Source organism: Stigmatopora nigra, chromosome 17, assembly GCF_051989575.1.
Source record: "Stigmatopora nigra isolate UIUO_SnigA chromosome 17, RoL_Snig_1.1, whole genome shotgun sequence".
NCBI classification, from domain to species: Eukaryota; Metazoa; Chordata; class Actinopteri; order Syngnathiformes; family Syngnathidae; genus Stigmatopora; species Stigmatopora nigra.
The window spans coordinates 2,456,134-2,478,505 of record NC_135524.1 but is presented as its reverse complement, the minus strand read 5'-3'; the positions used below and the strand labels follow the sequence as shown (position 1 = coordinate 2,478,505).

General features: G+C 40.3%; 1 protein-coding gene and 1 long non-coding RNA gene across 3 annotated transcripts in view; one reads left to right on the top strand and one right to left on the bottom strand.

Annotated features, from left to right (window-relative positions):
- Positions 1–1,310: 1,310 nt before the first annotated feature.
- Positions 1,311–22,372, bottom strand: part of col5a1 (procollagen, type V, alpha 1) — a 41,236-nt gene continuing 20,174 nt past the window's right edge. The window contains exons 11-66 of one of the 2 annotated variants that reach the window (XM_077736776.1): positions 21,670–21,711; positions 21,286–21,348; positions 20,671–20,745; positions 19,103–19,198; positions 18,974–19,030; positions 18,855–18,908; positions 18,727–18,780; positions 18,029–18,082; positions 17,889–17,942; positions 17,774–17,827; positions 17,640–17,684; positions 17,351–17,404; positions 17,203–17,247; positions 16,557–16,610; positions 16,426–16,470; positions 16,092–16,145; positions 15,091–15,135; positions 14,958–15,011; positions 14,273–14,317; positions 14,094–14,147; positions 12,982–13,089; positions 12,854–12,907; positions 12,634–12,687; positions 12,493–12,537; positions 12,318–12,371; positions 12,174–12,218; positions 12,002–12,109; positions 11,851–11,904; positions 11,653–11,760; positions 11,442–11,531; positions 11,163–11,216; positions 10,801–10,908; positions 10,576–10,683; positions 10,434–10,487; positions 10,304–10,357; positions 10,118–10,225; positions 9,994–10,047; positions 9,805–9,912; positions 8,593–8,646; positions 8,409–8,516; positions 8,276–8,329; positions 8,147–8,200; positions 8,015–8,068; positions 7,880–7,933; positions 7,690–7,797; positions 7,559–7,612; positions 7,423–7,476; positions 7,138–7,245; positions 6,965–7,018; positions 6,859–6,894; positions 6,724–6,777; positions 6,373–6,640; positions 6,119–6,228; positions 4,706–4,774; positions 3,058–3,291; positions 1,311–2,630 (exon numbers count right to left, since the gene is read on the bottom strand). In XM_077736776.1, the coding sequence (XP_077592902.1) occupies positions 2,484–2,630; positions 3,058–3,291; positions 4,706–4,774; positions 6,119–6,228; positions 6,373–6,640; positions 6,724–6,777; positions 6,859–6,894; positions 6,965–7,018; positions 7,138–7,245; positions 7,423–7,476; positions 7,559–7,612; positions 7,690–7,797; positions 7,880–7,933; positions 8,015–8,068; positions 8,147–8,200; positions 8,276–8,329; positions 8,409–8,516; positions 8,593–8,646; positions 9,805–9,912; positions 9,994–10,047; positions 10,118–10,225; positions 10,304–10,357; positions 10,434–10,487; positions 10,576–10,683; positions 10,801–10,908; positions 11,163–11,216; positions 11,442–11,531; positions 11,653–11,760; positions 11,851–11,904; positions 12,002–12,109; positions 12,174–12,218; positions 12,318–12,371; positions 12,493–12,537; positions 12,634–12,687; positions 12,854–12,907; positions 12,982–13,089; positions 14,094–14,147; positions 14,273–14,317; positions 14,958–15,011; positions 15,091–15,135; positions 16,092–16,145; positions 16,426–16,470; positions 16,557–16,610; positions 17,203–17,247; positions 17,351–17,404; positions 17,640–17,684; positions 17,774–17,827; positions 17,889–17,942; positions 18,029–18,082; positions 18,727–18,780; positions 18,855–18,908; positions 18,974–19,030; positions 19,103–19,198; positions 20,671–20,745; positions 21,286–21,348; positions 21,670–21,711 (4,140 nt within the window). In that variant the 3' untranslated portion in view covers positions 1,311–2,483. Of the gene's footprint in view, positions 2,631–3,057; positions 3,292–4,579; positions 4,649–4,705; positions 4,775–6,118; positions 6,229–6,372; positions 6,641–6,723; positions 6,778–6,858; positions 6,895–6,964; positions 7,019–7,137; positions 7,246–7,422; positions 7,477–7,558; positions 7,613–7,689; positions 7,798–7,879; positions 7,934–8,014; positions 8,069–8,146; positions 8,201–8,275; positions 8,330–8,408; positions 8,517–8,592; positions 8,647–9,804; positions 9,913–9,993; positions 10,048–10,117; positions 10,226–10,303; positions 10,358–10,433; positions 10,488–10,575; positions 10,684–10,800; positions 10,909–11,162; positions 11,217–11,441; positions 11,532–11,652; positions 11,761–11,850; positions 11,905–12,001; positions 12,110–12,173; positions 12,219–12,317; positions 12,372–12,492; positions 12,538–12,633; positions 12,688–12,853; positions 12,908–12,981; positions 13,090–14,093; positions 14,148–14,272; positions 14,318–14,957; positions 15,012–15,090; positions 15,136–16,091; positions 16,146–16,425; positions 16,471–16,556; positions 16,611–17,202; positions 17,248–17,350; positions 17,405–17,639; positions 17,685–17,773; positions 17,828–17,888; positions 17,943–18,028; positions 18,083–18,726; positions 18,781–18,854; positions 18,909–18,973; positions 19,031–19,102; positions 19,199–20,670; positions 20,746–21,285; positions 21,349–21,669; positions 21,712–22,372 lie in introns of both variants that reach the window. The other variant, XM_077736777.1, reaches the window with a different exon arrangement.
- LOC144210232 (uncharacterized) overlaps positions 12,028–22,372 on the top strand; it is a 37,254-nt gene continuing 26,909 nt past the window's right edge. The window contains exons 1-5 of the long non-coding RNA XR_013329337.1: positions 12,028–12,237; positions 14,297–14,344; positions 17,909–18,092; positions 20,073–20,193; positions 20,673–20,752. This is a non-coding gene — a long non-coding RNA (uncharacterized LOC144210232). The remainder of the gene's footprint in view (positions 12,238–14,296; positions 14,345–17,908; positions 18,093–20,072; positions 20,194–20,672; positions 20,753–22,372) is intronic.

Sequence of the window (22,372 nt, the reverse complement as noted above, 5' to 3'; positions counted from 1 at the left end):
TGATATATTCCATCGCTAAAAAAATGCTTTGATTCTCCCAGGTGCCTTTAATACTTAAGTCGATGCAAACCTGACAAATGTCAACTCGTTACTGAGGACGTGAAAATAGGATTTACTATTTAATTAACGGCAGTATTTATGATGCATCCCTTCATGTATTTGTTTAGCATTTGAAATGTATTGGTTGATGGTTTCAGGTTCGTAAGGTATTCTATTAAGACGGGAAAACATGTCAGGATTTTATTGATTGTTGTATAGTTATTGGTGCTGGTTAATTGTGTTGATAAAAAAGTGGCTAAAAAGACAGAAAGTGGATATTTTGGCATAAATTGTAATTTGAGATGCTTTGCTCTTGGTTCAATGGTTCATGTGGACTTTGTATTCGTTGAAATGATTGTATTTTGGGTGCTTTTTTCTGGTTTTGGTATGTTTATCGGTATTTGCAGGTTTGGGAAATTGCAAGTTCAGAAATATGGCCTCTGAAAACATCTTTCCAATTGTAATGAGAAGCCTCTTTTTTTAAAGAGTGTCGCGGGTTCCGTTTAGACGGGTCAAGCGGGGTTGAGATTCGGGTTAGCCACGTTTCCCTGGGTGTCAATGCGTAATTGCTTTGAGACAGAAGAAACTCAGCTATCAGGAGTCGGGTCCCGCTGCCGATGACCCACATGCATGCCAATCAGTTTAGCCCGAGAAGGAAGGGAGGAAGGCTGCCATGCACGTCGTCTAGAATTTAATAACGAGCTTTTCTGCTCTGAAGGGCTCTTCGATTGAACGTTTTGCGTTTGTCGATGTGCCGCTGTGATTAAAGCCGCTCCCCGCCATGGAGTTGTGTAGACCATTCCCTGGAAATGTCTTTATTTCATGCGTCGTTTTGCAAACAATTAGACTTTATTGATGAGTATTGAGTATGTTAATACTTTAGTCCTTTTTTCTGTTTATTTTTCATATGTACTGTTAACGGATGCACTTTTTTATGTGTATCGTATCATGTGCAAACTCATTGTGTTTTTTTTCCCAACAAAATAAGTTCCGATAAATCTGTCCTTAAGTTGTTTACGTGTTTTTTCTGGAATTCATCGGAAAAGTTTAAGCAGCAACAACAAAGACAAGTCAAATAATAACAGGGTTACAAGTTTAAATATTGGGATGTTCTCTTTACACTTAGATTTTGTGATGTCATTTTTTTATTTATTTTTATTAAATAATACAATAAATATAGAACGGTGATGACAACAAGAGAGCAAACTTAACCATTTCATGCATACAGATGAGTTTTAATGCTTCAAAAGACATACAAAAGAGTGGATGGCCACAGTAAACTTGGATTTATTGACATTTTAAACCAAAAAAATGGGTAAAAAAATCATTTTTTATCCTTACACAGGTTTCACACTGAAAAATCTTCCCGAACAGATTGAGAAATTGTTCAAGTCATGTTTGTTTATTAATGTTTTTATTTAAAAAAAAATGTGTGAGGCTGTAGAAAATTTTGGTGCAATACTAGTGGTCATAAGCGTAAAAGAGTGCATAGGTTGAACATTTATTAAAATAGAAACCTGTATCAGAAGAGGGAGAAAAAAAGCACCTTTCCCATACGAAAAGATGACTTAAAAACGTTTTTTTTTTGGCATGGGATTTTGTCATAAGCAACAACAAAATAATACTCTTTGGATTCCTTTTTTTTGGTGCTCCGATTCACGAAATTCAAGCAGATCGGCTGAGAGGAAAAAATAATAAAGCGTACAATATGCAGCAAAAAGATCCACCAGGAAAAATATAAAGTGTAGCACCACAGAAGAAGAAAAAATAGCACCCAAGTTCGTCTGATTTTTGGTCAATTTTTGGTTTTACTTTAAATTTCCATTCATCCAAACATCCTGTTGTTTATTTTTTATTGTTGTTGTTGTTGTTTTCGCATTTTTCTTCTTTTTAAAACTGGTTTTCTTCATCGTTGCTGACGATGATGATGATGATGTCATGGGTGCATTCGCCCATTGGATGGAGTCACATGCGTTTTTTTTTAATTCAGTAGAGCAATAAAACAAACACCAGGATCAATATACAGAATGTACTTACAAACATAAAAATTATTTATATATTTATATATATTTATAAAACAAAACAGGGGTAGGGGGCAATTATGCACAAAACAAAGCTCCCAACAATAAAGCAAAGAACAAGCGTGACAGGAAAGGTAGTGAAGGGAGCCAAAATGGAGTCCGTGGCGGTAGGAGATGACACGTGGAATGTGATCATCCAGTTGCGAAAATGAAAAAGGCACGCTGAGGTTGCAAGGTTATTTTCTTTCATCCCACAGAATTTTGCTTAATGGAAAAAAAAAACATTTTTACAAACGGAATTGTCCTAGAAACAAAAAAAATAAGTGTTGTTGTTGTTGCTGCTGCTTTTCGTTCTTTTATTTTATTTTTTTTATTTCTTTTTTAATGTTTTTTTTTTGGAACCTCCAGATGTTTACTCAGTTTTTAGCCGAGGAAGCAGACAGGGCCCACTTCGAAACCGAACTTCTGCGTTTGGCCGCCAAAGTCGTTGAACATAATGTCCACAAATGGCACCTGCTCCACTTTGGGAGTGTTGATTTCCAGGACTGTCCTGTCGTAGCCCTTTTTCAGCTGTGGGGAAAAAGGAAAAATGGGAAAAAAGGGTTTAATTCAGCCCAGAAATGTACACTTTCCCTATTGTAAAACATGTAAAACACTCTGGGGCTGCTTTGCTGCTTATAGCATTGGTGTCTTTAACTTAATCTATCTTTAATTGAATTTCTAGCCTTCCTAGTCTACCTAATTCTGTTGTCATCTGTTTTGTAGAGGTGGATTATATCTTCTAGCTGGCTACTAATGGACTCTAAACATATTTTTTTATTTCTACAGACCATGGCGATAACTTGAAAAAGTTTTTTGGTATCCAGTACATTTTAGCTACTTAGGCCTGTCATGAGACTGTTTTAATTTTTGTCAAAGGGGTCATGGAAATGTTTTGGGGACATCTTGGTCTTAGATAAACAACCATATGAGGAATAATGGCGCCCACTTTTCTTACCGCGCAGCCGTCCATTACGGCTCGAATGTACGGGTTGTTATCGTAGGACATCTCCTCATCGTTGGAGCCCAGTAGGCGGATGGCCTTGTCGTAATTGTCGCCATCCACGTCGTGCCAGGCCACAGATTGGTGGCAACTGTACGTTAGGTTTTGGCGGGCGGAGGCACTCAGCAGGCGCATGAAAGTCATCTGCACCACGCCGATGGGGTTGCCCTCAGCGTCCACGTAGGAGAGCTGGCATTAAAGAAGAGAGTTATAGTTTTATTTACAAGTACAATTTGTAGTTCGGAAAGAAAAGATGGTGGGTGATAAAACAAGGAAGAACCCAGATTGCCAAGAAGCAAAATTGCTCTTATAAATTTGCCACATTATCAATAGAAAAACATTTAACTTATGGGAAACATTTTTATCACAATGTTCATCCTGATTTAAAAAATAATAATCATTATTCTAGAACAACAATGAATTTATCAGTTAGTCATCCTTAATTGACTTATTTACCTTCATCACAACCGTAACTCACATTTGTATACCAACCATGAGAAATCCCGTTACAGTCCACAATGTAGCTTTGTCTTCCACGACAAACTTACTGTGTACATGCAGAATGGCAGCCAGCAGAATAGAGCGTTCTTTTGTCACCATTTCTTTGCCATGCATTTCATTCGTTCATTTACATGCGTCTCTTGAGCCATAGTAATCAGATTGAAATTGTTTTACTGCATTGCAGTGCAACTGTAAAATTGCTATGAACATTCTGAATTGTTACAGATTTACCAGATGTGGTAAACATGGTGTCAAAATGTCATATGACCTATCTGCATGTTGTTTATTTTGGGTATTGATAGGATGTATTCTGAAAATGTGTTTGTAAAGTAACCCGAGTATGTTTGGTGGAAATGTGAGAGACTGTTGAAAAGTTTAAATGTCAGTGCAATTACATAGTACTTCTACAGATAGTTATATTAAATGATGGATTAACCATCATTGTCAGATTTAAACAGATTTAATTGAAAGGTCACCATATAACTGTTAACTGTGGAGTCTTGATACTGTGGCTCAAGAGTCAGGGTTGTCATGCTTTTCCCCCAATTTCCCCCAACATTACCTCATCATCATAAGAGTTTCCTAGAAACCCAAGAGTGCCTGGTTTCCGAGTACCCTGACCCACTGAACTTGCATTGTTTCCACCCAAAGTTTAATTCATCAGCAGATAATTTGCATAAGTTTTAGCTTTAATTCCAATCGGCATAGCCTTTATCAGTGATGCTGCATTTCTAAAACTGGTTTGCATTGTCAGGATATATGAACACCAACCCACTCTTTAGGGACTTATGACAGGCTAGCAGCAGGATTGGACTCCCCATCCACCAGTCCATCCGTCTTTCTCCTTTCTGCACTTTGTACTAAAAAATCATGCATTTCATCCCAAGTCATGCGCCAACATCATAACAGTAAATCCAGGAATTGCCATGCACGTTCTTGGGCCCCACGCTATCCCAGTCTGGGGGGGGCCACTTACCAGAGAACCTCTCTTGTAGTGACTATACCATGTGCCTGGTGAGTCTTTGGGCCATTTTGCCATTTTGCTCTGGAAAAACCATATAACAGACATTCAGGGAATGGGAATGGTTGTAGGCCAGCTTACCAGTTTACCACGTTTGAATTCACTGAACCAGGAGCCGGGTTTCTCCTTTAACCAGGAGGTGACTCTAGCCTAGGTGGGGGGTACGGATCGACAGGAAGGGAAAAAAATGGTTAGTGTTGACTACCAGGGAGGGATGATTTGTTCACCCTTTTCTCAATCATGCTGGTTCTCAGGGGGGTGGTGATGAGTGAGGGTAGCTGTCCACACCTGCCGGAATAGCGGAATAGCGGAATAGACCAACTGCAGCTGGCAGCTAATTGCTACTGCAGTGTACACATGGATGAAAGAAGACAGCGTAGCCCGTTGGGCGCTTTGCCACGGTGCTATTTAAAGACCAGTCGACCTCAGTGCTCAAAGTGTCAACTAGGGTTTTACAGCTTGGTATTAAAACTGTCATCAATTGGTAGAAGAGCTGCCATGATGTATAGATTTGAAGAATAGTGTTTATAGAAAGAAGATAAATCTTTAAGGCTTGGGAAATATATGGTTAAAGGAATAAGGATTTCCAGAGTAATGTTGGAATAAGAAATTAAGGTATGTTGTCAGAAGGGGAAGATGTAGACTAATTTACTTATTTGGGGATTTTATCACATTATGAGGAAAAAGGAAGATAGCCTTGATTTTTATGCATTCAAAATGTGACCATGACCCTTAACTTATATTGGGAAATGAGTCATAAAAAACTGTAAATTATGATGACAACTGTGAATGATTAGCCTTTCATTTTGGAGCTGACAATGTCATTATTCTTTCAAATTAAGCTATGAATTAGAAATATTGTACTTCCCTAAATCTGTAGTCAGCATCGATAATTCTTCCATCATGTTTAACATTTTGATATTGCAGGTAATTGATTCTGAGATTTTTTTTTAACGCCTTCTATATAAAAAATTATAAAAAGTCATCAGAAAAATTCAAACAATGACATGTTTATATACTTCCCGCCTCTAGACAGTAAGTCTTTGACCAAAGCCAAGCTTTGACATTGCAGAATTTTATCTCTATTTTTCTTTCTTAAGGCAACTTAGGCCATTTCTCGTTGGCTTTAGTTAGCGAGTGATGGGCTTGAAGCAAGGCCTCATTAAAATGGCTACCACGCAGCCTTCCCTCCTGACAGGCGGATTGCACAGCCGCTCTTGTCTTTACGTGAAGCAAAAATCTGGTTAAATTGTTTCTGTCTCCATGCCGACGTGTTTGGAAATTAATCAAGCCAAAGAAATGTGAGGAGAGGAGTATGTCAAAACTGTAACGTCGTCTCCGCACTCATGCTCACTGGTAATATGGTTACCAGAGTGGAAATAACACGGTTTGCTGTCAAAATCTGTACTCTGATCATGTATGAAGTCATATGAGCACTGGTATCGGAGTTGTATTACCAGCTCTAAGACTTAAAATGGCAGCATGTTAACTCACCCCTTCCGATTTCTTGTCAGGGAAGATGCAACTCTCGCCGGCTGTGAAGTTACAGTAAACCTTGAAGGAGTCTCTGGAGCAACCTTGGTTGGGATCGATCCAGTATTCACCTGAAGAGAAAGTCCACAGGTATGTATTTCATTCGACCTTCACCGAAATCCAAAGTTTTCCATGTAAACATTGGCCACAGGGCATTGAATTATACCCAGATAGTTGCAAAACTGTTATATATCTTTAACATCGTGGCTACCAACCATCTGGGAAGTCTGGATGGCATAACTGTAGGTCCTTGCAGGTCCTGGCAGGGTTAGTCTGTGTGCCTAGAGGGTGTTTCATCTGCTCGATCTCCAGTTTAAGTGAGTTAAGTGAGCCAAAGATCTCCTCCATGCCGTCGTCATAGTCCTTGTAGTTAGCATCCCCTGCCTCATCATCCATCATCTGACTGGCGTCAATGTTTCTACGCGTGCGACCCTTGGTAGAGGCCTGGAGGGGCAGTGGGTGGATGACATCGCCTGGGGGTCCCTGTTACAGTAAGAGGAAAGAGTTGTTTAAGAACCCATCAGAATCATTTAGATCTAGCTAGTTCAAAACATGTCTTGACTTACTGGAGGGCCTTGAATTCCAGGTGTACCAGTCTCTCCTTTAGGTCCAGTTTGACCCTAACAAATCAGTTAAAGGAATCTTCAGTTATATAACTTTTAAAAGTCATCTGACTGCGCTTATTTTTTCGGACAACTTACAGATGAGCCTTTAGCACCTTTGGGACCAGGAGGACCCTGCAAACACAAAGTTTATAGATGGTAATATGTCAAAGGATCAAATTAAGAATGATTTGCAGAAGCTTACAGGGAATCCAGGTGGGCCAAGAGGACCAAGTGGACCAGAAGGACCAGCAATTCCCTATAGAAAGAGATGAGTAGCAGAACAGAATTATTTGCGGTGTTTTTCCTCAAATAAATTACTCACAGATTGTTCACAATAGTTTCTAAATCCTAGCCAAATCCCTCAGGGTTACTCACATTATCTCCTTTGGGACCTCCAGTTCCTGCCGGTCCTGGAAGACCTCTATCACCCTTTTCTCCTTGCTCGCCCGGTGGTCCGATAAGTCCAATAAGACCAGGATGGCCCTGAAGAAAAAAAAGCACACTCCCTATAACTATCACGTGCATAGATCTTAGCACCTTCATTCATCTAAGTGGCAGCTAGTGCTGTAATGGTTTGATGGCTGCGGGCAACCAACAGAGCTGATCAATCGGCCAGGAAATGAGTCCATTAGTCTTTGTGGCTACAATTTCTGGGCTCACCTTCTCTCCCTTGACACCAGAGTCTCCTCTCAAACCAGCTAAGCCCGGAGGACCCTGTAAATTTTAAAGGACGTATCAGTTCCATTACTTGATTCTCAAAAAAACATAAAGACTAACGCATTAAAGGCAAACTGACCATTGGCCCGGGAGGTCCATCTGGACCAGGAGCACCAGGTAGACCTTGCTCCCCCTGAGTACAAATAATTAGTGGTGATGTTGGGCCCCTGGGAAACCAGAACTTGATTTTCTTGCAATTTTAAAACTTACAACGGGGCCAGGGATTCCCCTCAGGCCTTCAGAACCAGTTTTTCCAGGTGATCCTTGAGGTCCAACAGGACCTGTCTTTCCTTGAGGACCTTCCAAGCCTGCTTCTCCCTTTTGAAGTGCAAGAAATTAGTTTCAGCTTAGGTTCTTGTTTTTACAATAATAATAGACATAATACTAATTCTTCATTTACCTTGGTACCCTTCTCCCCTTGTCTTCCCTCAGGACCTCTAACACCAGCTGGTCCCTAATTGCAGAAAAAGTAGCATAATCATTGATTTGGAATATGAGAGTAGTTAGAAAAAGGCCATGTTAAGAGTGTACTCACTCTCTTTCCTGGTGGTCCAGATGGACCAGACTCTCCAGTTGGTCCAGGGGAACCCTAAAAGTGAAATTTTATAACTTGAAAAAGGAAATGGACTTCAACAACAAAATTAATAGGCAATCATCATTCACTTACAGCCTGACCGGCCTCTCCGTCATCACCCTTGTCCCCAGCTGGCCCATCCAAACCCTGTCAAATACAACCAAACTTTTATTCTCAAAGCACAAACTAAGCACACTTAGCTCAATCACAGTCGACACATACAGCAGGACCGGTCTCTCCGGGAGGTCCTGGATCTCCAGGGAATCCGCTTGGACCCTGAAAGTTCACACAGTCGCTTTAAAACCAACTTCCATTAAAACTGTGAACTGAGAGACGATACCACACGAGGACTTACAGGGCTGCCTTTAGGACCATCATCTCCAGGGGGACCCTTTGGTCCAGGTGGTCCAGCAGTACCAGCTGGGCCGGACTCTCCTTTTTCTCCTCGCTCTCCTCTTGGTCCCTATAATGATTAAAACAAGTTGATTTTTGCAGGATTTGCTAAAATATTTAAATGCTGATAAGGTAAAGTCACTTACTGGTGGACCACCATCTCCCTGGAGACCTGGTTCTCCTGTCTCCCCAGAGTCTCCCTAGAAAGTGTCCAAGCAAAAGGGTAAGAGACATTTCAAGATATACCGACGATGGCATTAAAAAAAAGAATCCTTGTGACAGTAAATCCTTCGGCAAGGGGTTATCTGGTGAAATTAATAACCCCAGCGATATGACCCACTAGTGCGCTGCACAGTGACGCCAATCTCCATTTTTATGAATAAAAACCCTATCTCTTTGCTTTAGATCCCCCCGGGGGATGACCGCTTCTCATCTGCTGACAACGGCCCAAGTGCCAGCATGACTGACAGATACTCAGCGGCGTTATTATGCTGATGTTCCGCCTCGTAAAAGTGCCATTTCGGCGGAAGTGTCATTAGCCCAAAGAGAGATGTGATTGCGCTATGTTGTCATTTCGCAAGGGAGAGGATCAAGCTATCAGTAGCCTGTAAGACGTATCATTTTTTTGGGGTAATAATGGCACCAGCAATTTTCCATGTATTCCCTTTTGAAAGTCGACTGTTTTTTAGGGCTTGCTTTTCTTTCTAAACTCCTCCAATATGGAATGGAGGAATAAATTTGGCCTGACACTGCCTTTCTGTCAATGGAGGTAGTAAAGGATTTTAAACCCCCAGAAAATGTAGAGCTAGTAACAATCCTTTTTCGCATTGTCTGTAAAATTCTTCTTTTCTATTGTCTTGGTCTCGATCTTGGGATTCTCTTTGTGACTTATGGTAAACAGCAGATACAGGACCAGTCTTGGTTGTGATTTTGACACAACAGGTGCATTAATGAAAAGGATTTACTGAAAAATCTCTACCATTTTTTGTGGTCTTTTCTGCCTTTCTACCGACAACTGACTTATGACGTTAATGAACAAATTAGTCACCCAACAGATGCGAGCTGTTTGTTGTACTGACTGAGCAGCCATGCAAACTGTTTGTACACAACACTCTCGTCTTAAATCAAACTCCAGGGACGTAACGTTCGCCTGTTTGCAATTCTCCTACCCGTCTGGGGCAAGAAAGAAACTTGAACTAGCAAAAGTTTCATTTGCCACAATTCATCTCCTCAATCGGAGCTCAATTCTGGAACAGCCAAAAGCTAAAATTTGTATGCTTCCCAAAGAGAAAAAACAGCTTTTAAAGATGGACAAAAGTATCATAAAATAAATAAACCAATAAAATAAGAAAACTTACTTTCTCACCAACAGCACCAGGATTGCCAATACCACCAGGAGGTCCCTGAGGGCCATCAGCACCAGGTGGTCCGGATGGACCTCTTGGTCCAGGTGGGCCAGGTGGACCCTTCAGAAAAATGGCCATAACAATGTTAAAAGTTGCAAGAAAAATTATCTTTGTAGAGTGTTACGGTTTATCATGTCTTACCATCTGACCAACGTCGCCTGTTTCTCCTTTCTCGCCAGCAGGACCGGGCAAACCCTGCAGAAAACAACAGTAAGACAATCTGTCAAAATGACACTTTACTCACCACATTTTTACTATTTCTTACCTGCAGACCAACTGGACCTGGAGGTCCGGGGAATCCTCTGGATCCTTCATCTCCCTTCTGGCCGAAAAGACCTTGCTGACCTCTGGGACCGGGTTCGCCATCTGCTCCCTACAAACCCGAAGAAAATAGAGATGTCAACGATGGCTCATTTAACAACAAGTGGAGTCTTGGAATGAATATACTCACTGCAGGACCAGGAGCTCCGACGGGTCCTTGTGGTCCAGTTGGGCCTGGAGGACCCTGTTATATTTGAAGGTAAGTGTCAAGTATTGATTACAGATTATTATATATGAAGTAAATAAGCAAATGTACTCACATGTTCGCCTTTGTCCCCTTTGCTTCCTTTCTGGCCAGGTTCTCCAAGTTCTCCCTGAGGAACGTAGACATCACAAATATGACATCGACTCGACATTTTAAGTGTAAGTATTCAAAAACTTGTTTTGAAAGTTCTATCCTACCTTGTCTCCATCCTCTCCTGGTGGTCCAGGGGGTCCTCCAGGTCCTGGCAGACCCACTGGTCCCTGAATACCATCTCTTCCAGCTGGGCCTAGAGGTCCTTTCTCTCCCTGAGAAGAATTTAAGACTTTCAGATTCAGAATTCTAAATAGTACTTTTAAATATCAAAGGCTCTTTTTTTGTCTTTGGATGTAGTATTCAGTTCCTTTCATGAAAAGTTTTCTTACCGGTCCACCTTTCTCTCCGGCTGGGCCTGGGGGGCCCTGAGGGCCGGGGCGTCCGGGCAAGCCGGTGGGTCCAGCGGGGCCAGCAGGACCACGTTCACCTGGAGAACCCTTTAATGCAAAATATTAAAGTCAAGTTGGGTTTTTTGACATTTTCTAGTGGCTAATTTAGAGGTAAGGGAATAAAGTCCCAGAAATATCGTGCTATGCAATTTAAAAACTAGAAGTAATGTTATAACCAAACATAATGCATTCATTGCTTATAAATTATGTTCTTGATAAATTCATCTTAACACAGTACTATACATTTTTTAGTTGAAATCTGAAATTAATGAGTAATTTATTCAGGTTGTGGCAATACTTACAGCTGGGCCAGGAGGACCATTTGGACCCTCGTTGCCTTTCAAACCGTGAGCTCCCTAAAAACAAAAACAAAGCTTTCAAAACAATGCTTAAGCCTCCACAATGTTTCTTTCTAGCTGAATGTGAGAGTAGAAGAAGGTTACATAACAAGCAAGACTTTGTGCACTGAGTTCTAAACAAACGAGGCTGGATAGCGTTGTAGATCAACTCTAGCCCACTCAAGGTCTTTTGACTGCCTACAAGTGTTATGCAATGACATTGGAACAGAAAATGATACTGACCACGGGGCCGGGAAGGCCTCGTTCTCCTGGGAAACCTCGTGGGCCAGGTGGGCCGTCTTTACCAGCGGGGCCAGAGGGTCCTGGATCGCCCTTTTGGTGGGAAGACACAATCCCATAAAGAGTTAAAGTCAATTCAGAAAAAGTACAATTACTTTAAAGTCATTTTCAATTATGAAGCCATAAATAATAAGAAATTGGAAACAAAACAAACCTTAGCGCCTTCCTTTCCGGCACTTCCGGGAAGACCCTGCTCTCCGGGTGGACCCGGGGGTCCCGGGTGGCCTCGATCTCCCATTGGTCCAGTCTCTCCTGTTGGTCCCTGCACAATAAGGGTTACAATAGTTGACTTCTTGAAACATTTTTATGACAACTGGGATAAAATTGCTTTGTGGAAAGACTAAACGCCCACCTGAGGTCCGACTACGCCAGGAGGGCCTGGAGGTCCAGTCTTTCCTTGGAAACCCTGCATAATGCAAAATTAGAAGAGAAAACGACTTAGCTTAAGTGACAAATATTTGTCTTGTTTTGTTTTTAGTTCTTTTTAGAAGGTGACCACTCACAGTTTCTCCTCTCTGTCCAGGGTGTCCTGGAAGTCCCTCTTTACCGGCAGGCCCTGGTGGCCCTTTTGGTCCGTGGAATCCCGTTGGTCCTTGAGGTCCTGGAAGACCCTGACACAGAAACAACAGCGCTCATTATTAAAGGAAACGGGAACAGAGAGATCAAGGCATTTACCCTCTCGCCGGGAGGTCCTGGTGGTCCATCAGTCCCTGAAGTGCCCTGAAGAAAGGGATTAACCGTAAGTACATTTTTTCATTGACAAGTATGATAAAAATTAGAGAATGAATGTGACATTTCAAGTCAATTGGTTAGGCGCACTTTTGGGCCAGCTTTTCCGGTGGGTCCCCTCGGTCCTCTTTCTCCACGAGGTCCCTGCAAGAAAACAAGGAATAGTTACATTTTATCGCAAGGCCATCAGATTCCCACCAAGTTGAATCTCAGTGCCAAGATGGCCATCTGTTAGTGTCACGACTCTGCTGACTAAGGCACGTACCGTCGGTCCTCGCTGGCCACGTGGTCCCGGCTTTCCCGCCGTTCCCTGTGGACAGAATGGAAGTCAGCCAGGAGTGAAAACTCAGTTTTCTACTTCATAAGAAACTTAGGTTGAACAATCACAAAGGTAGAATAATCATACCCGGGTTCCTTTCTCTCCGTTAGCACCAGGGAAGCCTTGGAAACCTTGAGATCCCTATGAGGACAAACACATTATATTCATCCTTATGTAGTATGATTGTGGAAGGGGGTGCCAGAGCCTATCCTAGCTATTTTTAGGGCACTAGGCAATGGTTGACAATTGCAATTATCAATACAAATATACAAAGTGGCAATCTATTGATTGGACAAGTAAGTTTTACCTTTGGCCCTTGTCTTCCGGGGTATCCGGGTAAGCCGGGCACTCCGAGTTTACCCTGTGACGATAAAGAATATATACACACATGATGGAGGCTCTGTTTTACCCAAAGGATCGTGCTCGCTTCTTTACCTTTTCGCCAGATGGGCCAAGAGGGCCGTTATCTCCAGGGAGACCTGAACGACCCTTGGGGCCCTCAGGACCATCTTCACCTCTTGGCCCTGCAGCTCCAAGCTCACCCTAAGTGGAAAGTGCATGAAGAAGTCTTATTATTAACGCTCTAAATGGGCAAAGTCAAATGTTTAAAGTCAACGTTTTTAATTAATGGACTTTGATTGGATGTCAATTGTGGTCAATGGTCAATTTGTTAAGTGAGTTCTTGTCTCTACTTTGATATCGATCGCCTTGTTGTCTTTAGGATCTGGAGGCGACTCTCCAGGGTTTTCTAGGGCTTAAGGCACCATTGATTTCTTGGCAGTCAAGTTAGGCGAATGCTGTGGTGTTTTAAAGTGAGGACTGAGGCTAACACTGGCCATGAAGTGGCGGATAGAAGCTAGTTATAGCTGAAACTCACTGTAAGAGGCAATGACAAATTATGTTTAAAACTATGGATCGACGAGGAGGCTACTGCTCACTGTTAAAGGCTAAGATTGACAGATAAAAGCTATGACCCAAGGTTAAATTATTGGTTTTGTGTTAAGGTTCATGACTCAACGAAATGGTCTGGAAGTCAGTGTTAAGTCTCAAGGTTCAAGGCTACGATACATCTGGTAAAAGAACTGAACGTTCTTAGTTTTAGTACTAGTATTGTACCCAAATATGTAAAAGTGTACAACTGATGGTAAAATTCTATGCCTTATTGTTACTAATTCAAGTTAGAATTCAATATTGAAGGTTTGGACAGGTGGTTAGTTAAGAGCCTCATTGTAATTGCCTACGACTTTCCTCATTAAAGGCTTCAAACGATCTAGTTTTTTTGGAAACCTGTAACAAAAGTCTTCAACTTAAAGCCAGAACGTAAAATTTTGACAGCTGCTTAAATCTACATGCTGCAATTAAGTCCACAACTCAAAGTTGTGACTTAAATTGCCAATATTACAACTCGAGTTGTTGAGATTGCCGCCAGTGCCTCGCCACTATAACGGTACCTTATACCTGCTTATTACCCACAATCCCGCAGTGATTTCAGAGTGCCAAAGCAATTGTACTTATGGTTTTGAAAGAAGAAAACAAAAGCAACTCACCCTGTCACCCTTGATGCCCATATCTCCCTTGAAGCCCGGGAAGCCGTCTTCTCCCTGGCAAAAAAAAAAAAATCCAGGCTTAATTTAAATGGAAATTCTTCAAATGACATCCGAGGACAGCAGACAACGCAAGATGAATAATCATACACCATCTCCAATGCATTTTATTTTTCTTATACCTTCTCTCCCTTGGTTCCTTTCAGGCCACGGACGCCGTCAGCTCCCTGAGATGCGACAAAATAAAAAATAAGGTAAGCGACACAGCTCCCAGGCTTACACCCAAACATTTTTCGTATTGTCACAATAGTGTTTTTCTCCAAAGAACCTTCCTCGTCTAACATTAATAATTTAAAAAATGGGAAAAACACTGTCTGTCCAAATCAATATTTTCTGCAATGTCTTTACTTTAAAGCTACCATTGAAAAACCTTTATAAAATACAAATATTTAATTATATTCTTATTAAAATACCATTACATGCTACTAAATTAAGACCTAAAAATTGTAAATTTTTCATTTAACGACAAAAATCTAACACATTTTTGTCTTTAGTCATAGCTCAGGTGTTCAATTTCATTTATTTTTTACATCTTAAAGATTTAAACTCCATTCTCATAATCTTGCTCTCTTAAAAATGATCCCATTTTATTCTCATAATTTATGAATTTAAACTTAAACTGTTAAAAACTAGAAAATTCCAACTCATTTTCCCAAAATCACAATCTAATTTCTGGCTCCCAATGGACCACAACAACTAAAAAAAAAATACCAAATGTTCTCCCCATCGCTACTGCCTTTTTGCATATAAAACCAAAATAATAACTTCCCTTAGACTTTACACTCTATCGCGTGATTGACAACTCACCTTCACACCCCGAGTACCGGGATAACCGATAGGTCCTTGTGGGCCAGACGGTCCCTGTAGACAACAACAACAAAATCAGTACGTTTACTAAACTCTCACACATACCCGGACCATAGTGTAGTGTAAACATTACCATATGTCCCTTTTCTCCATGAGGTCCTTCTTTTCCAGGGTGACCCTATAAATCATAACAATATAAAATATCAGCTCATCTGCATGTAACGACTTATAATATATTGACTCATTTTATTATCTTGGAAGTCTTAGTGCTAAAAACTACTGAAGGACATTTTATTTAGCCAAGAAGTTTCTTCTCCATCAGCCACTTTTAGGAATCTTAAATGGAGCTTTATATATGTCTGTATATGTTTATGTTACGTACTATAGAGAGGTATAAATTTCTCATTTCGGCCGAGAGAGAGAGGCGATTGGAAGGAAATGGAAGGCTGATGGTTTTCTATTGTTGCCACTTTGGGAAGGAAATGGATCCGAGATGAGGTTCAGGCAGGCGCCAGAAAACAAATGGAAGGGAGGGTGGGAAATAAAAGAGGGGGAAGATATAAAGGCTATAGGCCAAAGAAGGATAGAGGAAGCTATTGCAGCTTTGGTATTGATTGATAAGAATGGGACTTTTTCCTTTTTGTTCTTCTTGGTTTTTATAGTTGCAATATTAACCAGTAAAAAGCTCTTGGAAAATATACCCTAGTCCAAAAAACACAATATCAAAGTATTTGCTATGTGTGAAAAATCTATTTAAATGATTGTATTGTTTTTTTATTAGTTGATGATAAGTCCAATGTGTTTATTGAGTTTGATTATGTGAGAAGAAGAAAAAATGCTGTTATACTTTGTAATGGCAGATTTCCATTTGTGGTATTTTTAAGGATTTGAATCACAATAGAAGTATAGTGGGAAATATTTTTTTTATTAGTGTTTTTTTTTTGAGTAAGAAAGGTCTAGTTGGTCATCATATTAGTATGGAAGCTGGTTTTTAGATAGAAAACAACAACTGATGACTGACCTTTCATTGAATTGCTAGTACTTTTGTATTATAACTTTAAGGGCACTCTTTTCTCTTCTATATCGATTTAAAGATACATTTGTTTGAGAGGCTTGTAAAAAAACGTGACTCACTGGTGGACCATCAGCTCCCGGCATTCCTGGCAAACCAGGCTTCCCGGTGGGACCCTATAAACCCGCACAAGAAAAAAATATATATATAAATCCATAGAAATGGTAGAAATAAATCTGCATGCATTGGGGGGGAAACCCACTACATTATTGAATAGTCGGCTAATTAAAAAAACGGATGGGAGCCATGTTTCATTTGTGCCTCAGAGGCATGCCACGCTCATGACTTAGCTTATTTGAGCTTTTGGATGAGCATCCCATTAAGTAAGAGTGCAAAAACAGCATATTTATGCCTCAAATATATACATGAGTTTACTTAAAAATCTGAAAACGGCACCTTGTCTCCAGGTGGTCCAATTGCACCTTGAGGACCGCCAAGACCCTGTGGGTAGATTGAGGGGAAATAAGAAATCATGAATTTGCTCAGAAGGGAAGTTAAGTTTTGACTTTTTCAGTTGATTTGCTCACCTGAGTACCCGGGTTGCCTTGTTGACCTGGTGGTCCTGGTTCTCCTTGAGGTCCCTTTGGGTCACAACCAATCAAAGAAGTTTATTTCTATTCAGTATTGCCATGCAAACTTATGCAAGTCAACTTTTTCAATTTATTCCCACAAGTATTTTGCAGTTTTGCATTAACTACTTGATTCTTACATACATAAGTCAGCTGGGATAGGCTCCAGCACCCCCCTACAACCCTAGTGAGGATAATGCGGTTCAGAAAATGAGAAATGAATCTAAACTCCTGAGAAAAATACAATTTTCTGCATATAATTAAGTACTTGTATATTGTGGTTATCTTCATGACCAAAATAATTCTACTTTATTCCCCTTAAGTTCCAAATTTGAAAAATAAAATGCAGTTTTATAAAAGTACACCCACCAAATGTGAAATATAATTTTGTCACTGAGAAAAATTACCATAATTCCTTCTTTATTCCTTTTATACATATCATAGAATTACGCTAACGCCCACTTTCACTCCTTCAAAATTGCACATGAAAAAAAAAAAAGATGTCAAATATTGATCTTTCCATTATTCCTTAAAAACTGTCACAGACTAAAATGAGATTTTTCCAATATGCTCCTTTTAAAACCCAGCTCTATTTGTCACTTACAATGTTGCCTTTGGGTCCAGAGTGGCCGTCGGCTCCGGTAACACCCTGCGGGACGCCGCATACAAAAACACATTAGTACTGCATCCCTCTTCCATAAATTCTAACAAACGCATTAGCTGTGAAATAGCCGTTTGGATATTGGACTCACGGGAGGTCCGGGTGTTCCCTGGGGTCCTTTAGGTCCGAGCAAACCACGGGGTCCCTAGAATAAGGAGAGAAATATTAGATTGGAGGATTGACAAATCAAATCATATGATTATTGGTTAGCCCTCCTGCTATGGACGGATGTCAGCGTGAATTGCAAGAAATGAGTCAAGTAAAAAGTGTAGTTTTTAGTATTTTTTGGTTTTACAAATACACAATATTTGGCTAAAATACTGATAGAAGGAAATTACTCATTGTTGACAAATGTTGTTTTCAAAAATAGTAATACTCACTGGTTCTCCAGGAAGTCCCCTTGGTCCAACCTCTCCATCATCTCCCTAAAATCGAAATAAAAAACAAAGACCAAGATTTCACGAACCGTAGATGACGGGGTCCACCCCAAAAATTACGTTGATGAATGTCTTACCCTTTCGCCATCTTCGCCAGGACCACCGGGTGGTCCATGGGGTCCGGCTTCACCCTGGAACGAGGCGTGTTGACATAAACGGGAACAAAAACGGACCTAGAAAATTGTAACTCACTCTGTGTCCTTTTTCTCCAGGAAGTCCAGCCAAACCGTCAAATCCACGATCTCCCTGGGTTGAGAGAAAACCAAAAACCTTGCAGCACTTGGGGACGTTGAGCAAGTCACCAAGGTGAAGATGTAAGAGCGTAGGCATACCTTGGAACCAGATTGGCCTGGCATCCCTCTGGCGCCATCAGCTCCGGCACGACCCTGCACAAAGGTGAGGTTTATTGTGTGAGAATAATTGTGTGAGATTAATTGTGTGGGATTAATTGTGTGAGAATGATTGTGTGAGTATGATTGTGTGAGAATGATGGTGTGAGAATGATTGTGTGAGAATAATTGTGTGAGAATAATTGTGTGAGAATGATTGTGGGAGAATAATTGTTGGTGATTAATTGTGGGAGATTAATTGTGTAAGAATAATTGTGTGAGAATTTTTGTGGGAGAATAATTGTGTGATAGTAATTGTGTGATAATAATTGTGTGATAATAATTGTGTGATAATAATTGTGTGATAATAATTGTGTGATAATAATTGTGTGATAATAATTGTGTGATAATAATTGTGTGATAATAATTGTGTGATAATAATTGTGTGATAATAATTGTGTGATAATAATTGTGTGATAATAATTGTGTGAGAGATTAAAGTGTGAGATTAATGTGTGAGATTAACTGTGTGAGATATTAATGTGTGAGATTAACTTTGTGAGATTATCTGTGGGAGATTAATTGTGTGAGATTAATTGTGTGAGATTAACTGTGGGAGAATAATTGTGTTTTCTACGGTGCCTGCGTGGGTTTTCTCTGGGCACTCCCGTTTTTGTGTCTTTACTTAGTGTCATGCGTACCCTTCTGCCGGGTTTCCCTGGAGGTCCAGCTGATCCCAGTGGTCCTCGTGGACCCTGTAGAAAAAATATTTTTATTTCTATTTGTACTACGAATACCAGAATGCAAATTTCAAGTTGAAATCACCAACCTGAGGACCCGCCTCTCCAGACTCTCCCTTCAGTCCTGCAACGCCAGGAGGACCCTAGAACAAAAGCAAAGTTAATTAACACCGTCACCCCCAGTTGCTTCCTTCGGGGAGGGACGCACCAATGGGCCAGTCCTGCCGGTCAATCCCATGGGACCAGTCGATCCACGCATGGCCAACTAGTCCAAGAAGAACCAAAATTAGCATCATAAGACGACAGCATCCTTTCATGGTGTTGAACAAACTCATACCCGGGCCTGCTGCATGATTGCCTGCATCTGAGCCTCTTGGGCCGACATGGCGGGTCCCTTCTGCCCAGAGTCTCCCCCTCCAGAACTGAATCGGAACTACAAGAGAGTAAATCCATATAGTGTTAATCCCTTGGAACTCCTCCAAGGTCACATGTGGGTTATTTGGTGCCCAGTCTGTCGGGTTTAAAATAAGTGCAAGGATCTTTTCTATCGTTCCATCTGGGAAACCCGAGACCAATTTCAGAAATGCTTAACCTGCCATCTGGCGGATAGAGGAGTGTATTACACCTGAGTCATATGTCGTTGGCCCCTTTCAAACGGCTTTGAGGGGCCGCAATCCTGAGCGATTGGGTCATGTAATGACGTGGCTATCGAAATGGACAGTTTCTCGAACTTGAGGAAATTCCCTCACACAAAAAATCACTGTTTTCAATAGTTTATGGTTAAAAAAATGATCTGAAATGACGCTTTTTGTCTAAATTGCAGGTAAATTTGAATATAAATGTTGTGGTAAGGCAATGGTTTTCCGCCAATGATTACAGTTTTTTTGGCAACTTTGTAAATGCCAATTCAATGATTTATAGTTGGACTTTTCAAGCTATTAGATCATTTTCACGCAAATTAAGTTAATATTTCATATCACCTCATGTTTTGCTGATTGATTTTTGGGGACTTTGACTTGGAGTCTAAAAACTGTGGTCATGATGACACGCTATAACAGGAATTTATGGTCTGAATAATATATTTTTTTCTTTTAAAGTATATATCCAGAGGCAATATACACACATTGGTGATTCACTCCCTCTTTCACCACCATTTCGGTATTTTTTTGCGCATTTCACATGGCTTTTATTAAATAGTTGGCCCAATGGTAAATTCACTGGTACGCATATGTGAGGTTTTATACTGAAATCACAAATTTAAATGAACTCAACGTGCTCAGTACATTTTTTTCTTCTTTTTTTTGCAGAGAATCATTTTTCCAGCAGAATGACAGACATCCTGTCCAGACTCAACTTGTGGAAAGAAAGAAAAAAAAGCGCTAACTCACTTCTGGGAAACTCATCAAATCAGCAGGGGAAACGTGACAGGTCATTTTAATATGATTTATTATTATTATTATTGTTTTTCTTCTTTTCATTAATTAAAACCTCCAAGTCCAGTTTAATTAAGCACTTTTCAGAGTTATTGGCAGGCAAATTAATCACTTTTAATGCCAATTATTAATTATTTTAGACGTAAAATGTTATTTCTAATCCAAATGAAGCTCAAGAAACTGCGTAAAATATGAATTATAATATGCAAGATTGTTGTTGATGTTCTTGCAGAAAATACCACAAGAGGCTGCTAGTGTACAAACATTTTTAACATTAAAAATATAATAAAAAGGTAAACAGTAGGCCAATTTCTAGTTAAGACACTCTAATACTGATCAGGAAAAAAAACATGAACTTAATTCAATAGATCATGCTTGAATAGTGAGTGATAGAAAAAAAAAAACTTTTGTAAAACTTTATACACTATTAGTACTGTATTTAACATGACATTTGTTTTTGTTGTTTACTTACAGGCAGCATCAGAACAGTGCCAGGGGGTCCTGGTAGACCATCAGCACCAGGAAGACCAGAACGACCTGGAAGACCCTAAAAGGTGAGCAAAAAAACACAAACACCAACAATGAGTGTATATACAGACTTGCTTAAAAATGACATCCCAGTACAATGACAAACTTCTTACAAATACTCAAATCTAAGATGAAATTAGTTGCCTGTTTAAGCATAGCTTGCCAAGTCACATTTTCCTCTTGTGTTGGCAGATAATTTAACTCGAATTAGATAATATATTGCACATGTCAGTTCCTCGTTTTTCTCTTTTTTTATAAGCCCCAATTTTGGAGGATCATGATTGCCACGATTTTTCTAATAAATCAAACTTTTCTCTTCTATTGGCAGATTGTATTAATAAAATCGAAAGGATATTTTCCGTAAATGAGGCCATTTTTTAAGGTCACCCATTAACTAACATAAGCTATTGCTTCCTAACTTTTGTGGAAAATGAAAAATTTAGGTGTAGATAGTTTTAAGGCATTAATTGTCAGTCATTCAAGTTGTGTAAGACAATAAAAAAATAACGTTATATATAAAATTGGTAACATTTTCTGATAAAGTTATGAATAGGCTCACCCTCTCGCCGATATCTCCAGGAACGCCTGGTGAGCCTGCAGCACCAGTAGGTCCGGGAAGACCCTGTTTTATAAGCACAATAAGTTAAAAAAAAATGTTAACACTCAACTCTCACGTGCATTTTATTTTGTTATTTTTTAACCAATCACACATGTTGCCGAACCGAGATACATTGCATCCATTAGGGAGCGCTCTTTAAGAAGGGAAGGCTTAAAAAATGAACATCTGGGCAAGACCATATCTCATCTGGGAGAGCGACCACTCCCTTTTTGAAGGAAACGAGAATCAAGGCCTGTTTTTTTGTGCTGACATAAACAGGCCAGGATAGCGAAGAGAAAGAAAAAGCCTCGCGTAGGACAATGTTTTGGCGGAGGCTTGACTTACCGCTGGCCCCTCAGGCCCAGGCGGACCCTCCACTAGCATTCCCTGTAAGGCACAAGACATAGGAATCGTTATCAGAGGTGCACTTTTTGAAAAATCTATTAGGATGACAAGGTCAAGCCTTAACGTGCATTCCTGCCTGTCATTCCGTCACTTAAGAGGGTGATTAATTTGCACAGTCAACAAGCCCTGCAGTGAACGGCGTGCCTTTTGCGCGTACGTTCCTGTAAAAGGCAAGGTCGTCGGGTTGTATACGAAGTAGAATTTGTGTTTTTTGGTGGAAATGTTATCAGTTGACTGTCCTAGCATGGTGTGTGAAATTAAATGAAATCTTGATAGGATGGGAAAATGGTAGACATCTGTCTATTGTCTGGAAGACGGAGAAACTAAACATGGGGACAGTGTAAATATGAAAAAGGTCTGTCATGTATACTCGTTGACATTTGTTTTTGGGAGCGATGCATCTTCGGTTGTGAGTGAAAAACCTTTGAGGGATTTCTCCACCGTGTTCTGCCAGTGTTTAGACATGGCGCGTATTGTGTTTACACTTGAATGACAATCCCCACATGGCTCTTCTCCAAATGTTTACATTGGCGTTCCCGATGACCAGTGGTACATTAGCTCTCTCAGTTTTTCGGTGGATGCAAACATCCATATGAGTGTCCTCGGATGAGTCACAACTTGTCCTTAGATTTAGACTAGTAAT